The sequence below is a fragment of the Schistocerca serialis genome, chromosome 3, assembly GCF_023864345.2.
Source record: "Schistocerca serialis cubense isolate TAMUIC-IGC-003099 chromosome 3, iqSchSeri2.2, whole genome shotgun sequence".
In the NCBI taxonomy this organism is placed as follows: domain Eukaryota; kingdom Metazoa; phylum Arthropoda; class Insecta; order Orthoptera; family Acrididae; genus Schistocerca; species Schistocerca serialis.
Window position 1 is genome coordinate 164,470,853 of NC_064640.1, and position 12,994 is coordinate 164,483,846.

The following is a 12,994-nucleotide window of genomic DNA, read 5'->3' on the forward strand; positions in this document are numbered from 1 at the left end:
GCAAATAATCATAGATTGCTGTCTATCCTGTCTGTCATTTTATTTATGTATACAGAAAGTAATAGCAGTCCTATTATACTTCACTGGGGCACTCCTGATGATTTTGATGAACATGCGCCATTGACGACAACATACTGGGTTCTAATAAAAATTAAGAAGTCTGGGTAACTATTCTTTATGCTGGTATCTTCGTTAACAGTCTGCAGGGGGAAACCATGTCAAGTACTTTCTGGAAATCTATGACTATGAAATCTGCATGTTCCCTTCATCCATAGTTCCCAGTATATCATGTGAGGAAAGAGCAAGCTGAATTTTACACGAGTTATGCTTTCTAAAACAGTGATGATTCATGGAAATAAGCTTTTCATTCTCTACAAGATTTATTATATTCAAATTCAGAACAGATCAGTCGTTGTGGTGCTGAATTTCTCCCTCCTCAGCTTGAGGGAATCAGAAAGTGGCACTCTAGTGAAGAAGGAGACCACATCAAACACCACAACAAGGTCCTGGTATGAAGGCAACATCCTTGCAGCCACTGAATGAGATGTACTGAACTCCTGATGTGGTGCTAACATTTACTGACACAGGGGCTCTATACAAGACATTGACCAGGTATGTAGGAGTGCCTGTGTTGCTTACAATAGACTGTAGAAGAATGTCTCATTTCGTTAATGTTTTATGTTTTTTAAGCCATAGAGCCTTGGCGGTGCAGCAGCCTGTGGTCAAATTTTTTCAATGGTTTCCTTTCGCAGGACTGGTGTAGAAGCTCTACCATCCTCCCTTTCACTCCATCGGTCAAGTTTCCTTTTAATTTCATGTACACTGAAAGCTTGATTAAGTTGTACATTTTGTGCCTGTATTCTGACAGAGAAAGTAGTACAGTGGCATTTTCTTTGTCTGCAGGTAAAATGACTGAGGATATTTCTGTAGGTCTCGAATGTCAGCTCTTTCCATTTTTGTAATGTTTGTCCTCAGTGGAATGGCTGTGGTGAGTGTGCAGCATGTTTCATAGCAGATGTCTTCCACATCATCACTAGAAGGGTGAAAATTACTTGTTCTATACCACTGATGAAACCTGCAAAAGGTATAGCAGTAAAGGTATAGATCACACTGAAAAATTACACACCCACATTAATTTTACAGATTCACAATATTTCCAAACAATGTAACTCTTATCAAAGATCATTCTGAATGTGATTCAAATTTCATAACACTTCCATAAATTATGAAGAAAGGATATTTGATATGAACAGACAAGCTGCTCTGAAAAATCATTCAAAATGTTAAAATCATGTTTAAAATTGGCCCTCATCTTGCTACCTTCTTGTTAGACAAATTCTATCTTTTCAATAGACGGACTGCAGCACACTACTGATGCTACGGCTGGGTGGGATGGGAGGGGGGGGGGGGGGGGGGGGCAGGGGAAGCAGCACTTAACAGCCAATAGTATTTGGCTCAAAAGCACCAAAACAGCCCAAACAACTACCCAAAAACAGAAGATGCAGCTCTTGTTATCTTTTATGGAGTGAGAACAGCTCATGTGTATCTTTAGTGAAGCAAGTTAGACGCAAGATGCTGAATTCACATTTGGGTGGACGGCAGTACGAGTTCCCATCCAGCCATCAAAATTATGGTTTTATATTATTTCCCTGCATCTTTTAAGGCAAAAGGCCAGGATGGTTCCTCTGAAAGAACACAGCCAATTTTCTTCCCCAGCTTAAGCTTGTAATTCATCTCTAACAATGTTTCTATCGACAGAAACTTAAATCCTAAACTTCTTTCACAGCTGTGTTACAGCTTCTAACTGATTGCAAATGGTTAATGGATGTATTCAGTGTCTGTGCCTGCTTACCTGCTCTTTAGCTGAGAGGTTACAACAATTGACACTCGCTGAAGCAACTATCAACCAAATATCCAGCTTCCTAATCCTGGTATTCCATCATGAATAAAGAGTAGCCAAGATCGAGAGTAGTGCTTTGTGTTCAAATAAATGAAAAATTATAAAACCAGCAGAATAATGCTCCTGCTGGAGCACAAAAAGGCGAATATGCTCCTGTTTAAAAGATTCTGACTTAAAAGTTAATTACTAGCTACCTAATTCTACCTTCCTCAGTACCTTTAACAATTTTGGCATGCAAACATATTTGCACTCTTTTTAACATGCAACTCTCCTCTCACTCCCACAAGTTCCCCTAACTGTAACTCGCTCACACCCCTTGGTCCATTCCTGTAAGTCACTTATAAGCATCTACTCCCACTTGCCTATTCTCACTCATTTTTCAATTAATATCTTCAGCTTGTTTTCCCCCTACATTGTCACTATTGCCAGGGCTCCCCAGCATTGGAATAGCACTGCAGTGTTGGACATAATGGGAAATCCCTGTACCATAGGTGATCTTATAAACTAAACTTAACTCCATCCAAACAGGCCTTGGAAGGCCCAACAGTACTGACTGGCTGCCGTTGTCATCCTCAACCCACAAGCGTCACTGGATGTGGATATGGAGGGGCATGTGGTCAGCACACCGCTCTCCTGGCCATATGTCAGTTTACGAGACAGGAGCCGCTACTTTTCAATCGAGTAGCTCCTCAGTTTGCTTCACAAGGGCTGAGTGCATCCCGCTCGCCAACAGCACTCAACAGACCGATGGTTACCCATCCAAGTGCTAGCCCAGCCCACCAGCACTTAACTTCGGTGATTTTACGGAGACCTGTGTTACCACTGCAAGCAAGACTGACAGGTGATCTTATAGTTAAATTTTTCCAAGAGATATCTAAGTCTCATTTTTATCTATGATAATGATGGAAACAGAAGAAATGAATCACAATTTGTGCTCTGGTCAGGACTTGAACCCAGGTCTTCTTGCTTACCAGGCACATATGCTACCCATTACACCACCACAGTACTATGGTCAACATTGATGCACGAACTACCCAAGTCAAGTGCTCTCCCCAACACAAACTTCAATTCATATCTTCAGCTTATTTTCCCCCTATTTTCCTGGCAATAGTGATAACGCAGGGGAAAATACGCTGAAGATATGAACTGAAGTTTGTGTTGGGGAGGGCATTCAATTTGGGTAATTCGTGCAGCCATGTTGACTATAGTGCTATGGTGGTGTAATGGTTAGCATTTCTGCCTAATAAGTATTCTCACTCATTTATTCAGCTCAACTCACTGTCATTACATCTTTGTGTCTTTCTATCATAATGGTTAGCATTTCTGCCTAATAAGTATTCTCACTCACTTATTCAGCTCAACTCACTGTCATTATCTCTTTCTGTCTCCTTCGTCCTATCCTACTACTACTGTCACCTTTCACTGTCACTGTCTCCCTCTTGCTCTCTCTTACTGCTAATATCTCATTCATTCCTTTCCATTGCTGCTGAATCTTCTCACTGTCATTGCCGCTCTCTTCTGCATTGTCATTGTTATGGACCGTGTTTGTCATTGTCGCTGGCTCTCACCTACTTCCCCTTTCTCCTTGTCTTTATTACTCTCCCACCAGTACTGTCTCTTTTACTCTTTTCCTAGCACTATTATGTCACTGTCAACTATGTTCCATGGCCACTGTGTCCCTCTCTTTTTCTCACACTGCCAATATCTCCTTTGCTGCTTCTGCACTACAACCACTGTTTACTATCTTCCAGTTTTTTTTAACTTTCCTGTCACTTTTCCACAGCTGTTGTCTCATCTCTCAGTTTAAAACAGTATGAATGTGTTCATGTGCCAAAACTTTTGAGAAAATTTTTAAAGGTGCTGGGGAAGGCAGAATGAGCCAGCTGGTACCCCAGCTTTCTGTCAAACTCTTTTAAACAGGAGCATATTTGCCTTTTTTTTGTGCTGCAACAGCAGCATTTTTCCACTGGTTCCCTTCATTTCCCTGCCACAGCACAGCATGTGACTCATACAAAATAAACTTTACAGGTCAGTAAAATGTTATTAGTGAAATTTAAATAATTTAAAACAAATTTTACAGACTCGATTTTACATACACAAAAATTTTTCAAGTGTTTTAGAATTACAACACTTTGTAAACTACATTTCAGCCTTACAACAAATTTTACATGCATATTTTATGTGTACATGTAGGGTAACTCTGAACCTCTGTATCTTGGAAACAGATAAAAATATCAAGAAAATTTTTACAGTTGTTCGAGATCGGGATCAATGCAACAAAATCAGGATGATATCACAGAAATTTCAGCCACTTTCTGTGCATAGCCATCTTGGAATCCGCAGTTCTGTTTTGGTATGAAAAAATGGTAAAAAAATTTTTTTTTGGAGGGGGGGGGGGGAGGAATTTTTAAGGAACTATCCATGAATTAATGGTGCTCCTACAAGCCCTTCAGGCCCACCATAGACCACATCAAATGCAAAAAGTATCAACTGATTTGCTCCATTTTCCTAAGCAGGGGGAAGTGTGTAACATTCATAATTTTGACCCTGTGCTGTAGGGTAGTGACACTAAGATGATCCTTCTGTTGGATATACAAATAGTCCCTTGCCCAAGGGCTATTGAAAACACTTGACCCTACCTTTCTAGAACCAACAGAACCTGAGGTATGAGTCCCAGAAGAATCCCATTTCTACGTGTGGTGTTTTGGAACATATTAGGTAGCCTTGATGATATCCTGCCCCCCCCCCCCCCCCCTTTTTTCATCCTGAATATCCTGTAGCTCAATCAGTTTGACATCAAAATTTGGTACAGAAGAGGAAAGGGAATTGTGGTAGCATACGCATACCATGCTGAGTGCATGTAACAATTATTATGTAGTACTCATTGTCACATGTTACCAATGAAGAATCTAGCAAAATTGCATGTGTAACGGTCAGGAAAGGAAAAGAACGAAGACTAGAGTTTTAACATCCCATCAACATTGAGGTCATCAGAGCTGGAGCACAAGCTGGAACTGGGGCAGGAAGGAAAAGGAAATCAGCTGTGTCCTTTTCAAAGGAACCATCATTGAATCTGCCTTAAGCGATTTAGGGAATTCTTGGAAAATGTAAATCTGGATGGCCAGATGGAGGTTTGAATCATCATCCTCCTGGAGTTCCAAGGTCATTTTCTGGAAGCAAAATGGCTGGTAATTGTTGAAATTTCCTTTTGCAGTACCTATGATTCAATGGTCATTATCTACACTTTAGCCAACAATTTTATTATTGAAGTGAAACAATGAATGATTGTGATAGCTCACAACCCATGTCCACCTCATTGACCGAAATCTGCCAAAGAAAATGGTACCATCTACCTGACATCTCTACTGTTCAAACACACTTTAAACAGAGAAACATAACTTTTACAATCAAATGAAGAAAGCACTAGGAATACCTCCTAAGTAGGTCAAGTCTCAAAGTTCACGAATCTCTGATAGTTACTCTCACACTTGATTACATCACAGGAGCAACCCTTTATTGATGCTGCCACAAATGCTGCTGCACCTTGTCTGGCTGTGAAACTTCTAACAGTGCCCACAGTGCTGAATGAGCTCCCAATGCTGGGCCCTCACTTCCAGACAAACTTTCATACCTGTCAACATCATCACACATTAAGCCTGACTGCTTTATGGTCAAGGCTGTAGATACAAAGTCAGCTCACATTAAAAATAAATTGCTGCAGTAGTGGTTCTGCCACTGTGGCCGGAGCTAGAGAAGCATGATCAGAACCAGCAACTGTTCACTACAAACTGCATCATACACAGGCAAAGCCTTGGGGTGTCAACAGGGACTGATTACAAACAAAGCCATTTCCTCCAGTTAGGAAGGGGTCTCCAACTCAGCCTTTTGAGGACCACACACTGCCTGCACAGTCCACCACCTCTGAAATCTGAAAGGTCCACATTGTGACAACTCAGAGCCAGTTTCCTCAGCCGAGATATCTTCGACTATCTTTCCTCCTTCCTGACAATCCAATCACAGTCTGAGTCACTACCATTCATATACTACAGTTAAAGATGTGAGGGATATTTTCTCCCCACCAGATGAACACATGATGTCAGACTGTGAATCAGCCTACAGTCTCCAGATGGTTCTGGGCTCAGGGATTTCTCAAACCTCACACCAGCTCTGTTTTCATCGGATCACATGGTCCACATTGGCAACTAAGCCAGGACCACAGCTTCACCTCAGCAGTTCTTGGTAGAGCATCTAGCAGCCCCACATGTGGCTTTCAACAGTGAACTATTATTTGCTGTTGTGGACTTGTTTATGCTCAGTACATTCTATGACTTATTAATTCGAAAAATGCCAAGTTGCACTGTGGTTTGGAGTCCACATTAAACTGTAGATCCCCCTTTGGCTGACCAGGTTATGTCAATTCAAAGAGTGTAGGAAGGCAATAGTAAAACACTGTGGTGTTCAAACCAACCTCCGGGTGGATGACAGCCTTTTTTAAAAAAAATAGAGAGAGAGAGAGAGAGAGAGAGAGAGAGAGAGAGAGAGAGAGAGAGAGAGGGGGGGGGGGGGGGGGTAGAAAGAGTAATATCTTGTGTTGTATGAAAGATCAAAATCGTTTTCCTTGAATAATTCTGGCTTTCCATCTAATAAGATTACAATTTCACCGATTTATAAGAAGGAGACTGTTAGTAGTTGCTTTGGTTCTTTAGAGCATTCAGAAGCATGAGTAGCAGGGTCCTTAACAAAGATTTTATAAGACAGGGATAGTTAAAATGTTTAATATGTGAAGTTTTGTTTAACATTTAATTTTCTTTCTCTCAGCACCAAGTCTGAAACTGCTACTATACACTTTGCATTCAAAAGTATTGTCAAAATGAAAACACTGAAACTGAATAAAAGCAAGAGAGGAAAATTTGGCCAACTGATAACTTCCATAATAATAAGAAGTGTCAGTCATCCAAGTAATACACCAAAACTTCCTATCTAACAATTTATGTAAAGTCAGCTACAGTGCAGAATTTTAAAACATGTACCACATTCATCTCATGCCAATTTAAGAGTGGATAAAGAGACTGTTTCCTCTTGTAAAGATATAACGTACACCAGTAAACATGTGGCTTCCAGTTGTCTGCATGCTTAAGCACCTCGAACGTTTGGAACCTTACACTGGAGAAAGAAACCACGTATCATAGAACTATGTTCCATTCGAATATGTAACAGAATGACTGCATCATGTCAAAATGCTATGTTCTTACAGTTGGTTTTACTGACTGCAGATTGTTACCTCTGACCTCTAACCATTCTTTGTCCCATAGATGTAGGACAGATATTGTCAGCAGCAACATGAGGGATAGCACACTGAGTCTCTGTTTTTTCCATATGCCTCCTTGGCCACAACATCTGCTGTTTTGTCCCATACATTCCCATATCCTTCAGTACCCACCAGAAAAGATGCTTCCTCCCTTTATCTCTGAAACTGGTGAAAAGCATCCTAGGTGTTCTGAACTGCTTTTCTCCAGGGCAAAAATACTGAACAGCCTGCAGAGCAATCAGAAAATTTGAACCTATGGGGAATTTCAGCATGTGGTCAAACTTCTTGTTTAACAGCCGTAAGAATCACATACAGCACCATCAAATACAACAAATTCAACTGAAAAATGGATTCTGAGGACACAATCAGCAAAAACCATGCAGCTGTGGTGGATGTACTCCTGCTTGTGTCCGTCAATATACACTACTGGCCATTAAAACTGCTACACCAAGAAGAAATGCTGATGATAAACGGGTATTCACTGGACAAATACATTATACTAGAACTGACATGTGATTACATTTTCACGCAATTCCGTGCATAGATCCTGAGAAATCAGTACCCAGAACAATCACCTCTGGCCGTGATAACTGCCTTGATACGCCTGGGCATTGAGTCAAACAGAGCTTGGATGGCATGTACAGGTACAGCTGCCCATGCAGCTTCAACACGATACCACAGTTGATCAAGAGTAGTGACTGGCGTATTGTGACGAGCCAGTTGCTCGGCCACCATTGACCAGATGTTTTCAGTTGGTGAGAGATCTGGAGAATGTGCTGGCCAGGGCAGCAGTCGAACAATTTTTGTATCCAGAAAGGCCAGCACACGACCTGCAGCATGCGGTCGTGCATTATCCTGCTGAAATGTACAGTTTCGCAGGGATCAAATGAAGGGTAGAGCCATGGGTTGTAACACATCTGAAATGTAACATCCACTGTTCAAAGTGCCGTCAATGCGAACAACTGGTGACCGAGACGTGTAACCAATGGCACCCCATACCATCACGCCGGGTGATACGCCAGTATGGTGATGACGAATACACGCTTCCAATGTGCGTTCACCGCGATGTCGCCAAACACAGATTCGACCATCATGATGCTGTAAACAGAACCTGGATTCATCCAAAAAATGACATTTTGCCATTCGTCGTTTAGTACACCATCGCAGGTGCTCCTGTCGGTGATGCAGCGTCAAGAGTAACCGCAGCCATGGTCTCCGAGCTGATAGTCCATGCTGCTGCAAACGTCGTCGAACTGTTCGTGCAGATGGTTGTTGTCTTGCAAACGTCCCCATCTGTTGACACATGGATCAAGACGTGACTCCACGATCTGTTACAGCCATACGGATAAGATGCCTGTCATCTGGACTGCTAGTGATACGAGGCCGTTGGGATCCAGCACGGTATTCTGTATTACCCTCCTGAACCCACCGATTCCATATTCTGCTAACAGTCACTGGATCTCGACCAACGCAAGCAGCAATGTCATGATATGATAAACCGCAATTGTGATAGGCTACAATCCCACCTTTATCAAAGTCGGAAACGTGATCGTACGCATTTCTCCTCCTTACACGAGGCATCACAACAATGTTTCACCAGGCAACGCCAGTCAACTGCTGTTCGTGTATGAGAAATCGGTTGGAAACTTTCCTCATGTCAGCACGTTGTAGGTGTCACCACCAGTGCCAACCTTGTGTGAATGCTCTGAAAAGCTAATCATTTGCACATCACAGTATCTTCTTCCTGTCGGTTAAATTTCACATCTGTAGCACGTCATCTTTGTGGTGTAGCAATTTTAATGGCCTGTAGTGTATAAGAGGAGTTCAATAAGTAATGCAACACTTTTTTTCTCAAAGCAGGATTTCAATAAATCACATTATTCCCACTATTTTGGTTAAAAAACCCTATTTTTCAACATAATCTTCATTCAATGTGATGGTCTGCATATCTGACCACTCTAATGGCTGATGTTGGAGCCAACATCTTGTTGCATGAACAACCTCCCCATCATCCATGCACTGCTTCCTGCAGAGTGCATCTTTAATTGGGCAAAACATATGAAAGTTGGAAGGTGCAAGATTCAGGCTGTTGGGTGGATAAGGAAGTACAGTCCAATGAAGTTTTGTGAGCTCTTCTCGGGTGCACAGACTTGTGTGAGGCCTTGCACTGTCATCGTCAAGTAGAAGTTCATTTGCATTTTTGTGGTAATAATCATGCTGAAATCGTTTCTTCAATTTCCTGAGGGTATCACAATACACTTCTGAGTAGATCATTGCAGCTTGAGGGAGGACATCAAACAGAATAAATCCTTCAGAGTCCCAGAAGACCATCATCACGACTTTACTAGCTGAGAGTGTGGCTTTGAACTTTTTCTTCGGAGAGGTGGCATGGTACCACTCCATGATTGCCATTTTGTTTCCGGTTCAAAGTGATGAACCCATGTTTCATCACCTGTGACGATGTTCGACAAAAAGTTGTCACACTCAGCCTCATAAAGCACTAGCAATTCTGCACCGATAATCCTTTGTTACTCTTTATGGTCTTCTGTTGGGTGATGAGGAACCCAGTAGGTACAAACATTTGAATACCCAAACTGGTGGACGAGTGTGCCAGCACAATCAACAGAAATGTCCAGTTGAGCATTGAGATGTTTGATTGCGATTCGTAAATCACCTCAAATGAGACTGACTGCATTTTCCACCATTGCAAGAGTGACAGCTGTGTGCAGCTGGCCGGCATGCAGGAGACTGGATCAGGTTGCATGACCTTGCTGCGATGAAGACAGGTGCCTCGCCCAATGACTGACCATGCATCTGTTTACTGCCAGGTCTCTGTAGAAATTCTCCAAGTGCCTATATGTATCTGCGAAGCTCTGGTTTTCTGCAACAGAAACTCAAGACTGTTCTCTGCTTGGAACGCATCTATATTACAGATGCCATGTTGAACACTACATATGGCACCACCACCTATTGGAACTTCATGAAACTACAGAGACTAAAGTGGGAGTCTTCTACACTGTCTCACAACAAATTCTGCATTTTTCAATCAAAATTGGCTGAGGAAAAAAATGAGTAGCATTAATTATAGGGCACAATTTGTATACTACTTCAGGAACTCAGTACTCACTAAAACTGGGGGAAAATATATCTGTTGTGCACTTTCAACTCTAGAATTATCCTGGGTCTCATCATTAATCAGAGCTGAATTTCTCCAGTGACTTAGTTACTTTTGTTTAGATACACAAAACCTCTGCCAAATAACCGTCTTGGTCCAGAGCCCATGCAACCATAATCTAAATAAGAGTGAAGCTTTTACAATGCTGATGCTAACAGTTTCTACTCATGTCCCTCCCTCCCTAATTTCCTTCATTTCTTTCCACTCTGTTCTGACATTTCTTGATATTTACTGCTTATACTCCAAACCTCTTGTGTGCACAAGCCAACTGAAAGTATATACTTTTCTTTGTTTGTTATCAAATATGACATAAGGGAACCTCACTGAATCTTAAATAGTTTCTCTCATTTTTAACTCAGCTGAATTAAATACAGAATGATCTGAATTAATATCAACATACAACTTTCTTGGGTGCAAATGAAAACCTCTTTATGAATCAATTTTTTCAGTCTTTTAAATGCCAGCATCAGCTGATTAATTTATGTTGGAAGGCTGAAAGTGGAACAGAAAATGGAGATGGCAATTTGTAAACAAATAATAGATCACAGGGTTTCTTACAGTGGATACTATGCCACTTATTGTTACAGCAGATAAGGTAGCACACAAAATTTTTACTGGAGGGGTACCATGAAGTTGAAGGAAATAGTCTCCATGCTTCCCTTCCTAACTCCATATCTAAAATAACATTCAACTAGGAAGGGTTTCATAAAAATGAAGAGATAAGCAACAAATCCACAGTTGTGTAGCTGAAAGATGATAGTAAGTCATTAAGTAGTACTATAGTGTGTTTAAAATAAGTTGCAACTTTTGACAGTTCAGTAGAGAGCAAGTGGAGGGAACTGTAGTTGCCAGCGTGAGCTGGGCACATCAGCAGGTGATCACAGCATGATGCCAGGCCTACTCGGTGCGGAACCTAGCAGGTTCGCTTGATTGCGTCAACAGCAATTCATGCAGGCCAGCTGATCTAAGATCTTTCTCAAATGATTTTAAAGAAACTATTTTGTAGAAAACACTGATTCTTGCACATCATTCATCAGCTTCATGATGAACTGCGTATCATTTCGTTACTGGTAATAGTTATTGCAATATTTCAATAGCAGGCAAACTATTGCATGAAATCTGTAGTTTGCAGTGAAAAATAGGTGTTGCTATGAATTTGTGTTTTGTGCGTCTTATGTTGTATGTTGCTGCATATTAAATGTAGACAATATATTGAATTATTCTTTAAGCTGTCTGTTTCCAATCTTGAGAAAACGGAATGTATGTAAAGCGCTCTGTCACGATCTTGTGCATTGATGAAAAAACTAGAATGAAATATTCATAAATTCCTCATATCTCATAAATGGTTTGAGATATCAAAACAAGATTTGGCGAATGATAGCACACACAGACGAGAGTGTTTTGCAATATGATTAATATGCGAATCTTCCATATCTATCGTAATATTCAAGTGACTACAGATTTTTTTCAATGAAATAATGAGATTATTGAGGGCCATCAATAGCTGGTAAAAGCAGAATTGCTGTAGGTTTTGCAACAATATAAATGAAGAAGTTACACATTTATTTTTATACTGAGAATGGGCTGTTCAATAAACTACTGACCTGACATGCACTCTTTTGTTAGTTTAATAACACATTGTGTCAGGATTCTGTTGCAATTTCAACTGCATTAGAAAGTTTGGGAGATGAATATTTCTAAACTCTGCTGTCTTTTGACAAAAGAAGCAGATTTTAACATGGCAACAAGATAAGTTACGTATTCCTTAAAACTCATCACAGTCCCTCTTCAACTACCTTTTTGGTATGGCTGACAACTCAATACCAGTCATGCCATGTAACATTTGCAGTGGCTTCTTCTGTCAGTATTTCAATCTCAGTGAGTGTAATCTTCTCTTGCATTTTTCCCAATTACTTTTCACCTAGGCCCATATACTCTGTCGTATTTAAATGAGCATGATAAGTAGGAAGCCTGATTAAACTATGCCCCTTACAGTTTGTTGACCTGGTAGTATGAAGTTTTGGCTTATACAGCACTACAAGTTCCATTAAGTTAGCCTTATACATGCTAGGTTCAACTTCTTTTATGGAAGATTTCTTTGTACCCAGAGCAAGATATCCGCTTTCCTCCACTGCACTGTTGGAGATTTATGCATCACAACAGAGTGGTATTGCATTTTGTTCATTACTATTGTCGATTTCTGAGGAATGTTTTGCAGCACAACGTTATATTCCCAGCTGGTGAATGGTGATCCTGGACGACCTTTTATTGCAGATCTCTTATTCAGATGTACTGTGCTGTTGCTATTAATGCAACACAAACACAAAACACTTCGTATCAATACCTGTCAACTACAGAACATTTCAGTGCCACAAATTCAACTTTGTAATGAGAGCTGACGAACACTGACACATCTAACGTGAGTCCCAGTGAGGTACTGTTTATTCGTCAGTTGTGGCAACAAGGGAGTTTTACCAGCCGAACCACTGGCAGCATGGTAGGGAAAGTCAGCTCGCTATTGGTGTTACCTGGGCAATGGTATCACGTCTCCCTCTGGTCAGCCTAATGTCAAAAGTTGCAACTAATTTTAAACACACTATATATGTCTTTT

General features: G+C 40.9%; 1 protein-coding gene across 4 annotated transcripts in view; it reads right to left on the minus strand.

The window, feature by feature from the left end:
* Positions 1-12,994, minus strand: part of LOC126469879 (uncharacterized) — a 406,588-nt gene that overhangs the window by 69,845 nt on the left and 323,749 nt on the right. The window contains exon 8 of one of the 4 annotated variants that reach the window (XM_050097208.1): positions 436-1,075. The exons of the other annotated variants lie outside the window; for them this stretch is intronic. Within the exon in view, the coding sequence (XP_049953165.1) occupies positions 972-1,075 (104 nt within the window). The 3' untranslated portion in view covers positions 436-971. Of the gene's footprint in view, positions 1-435; positions 1,076-12,994 lie in introns of those variants that run through there. 4 annotated transcript variants of the gene reach the window in all.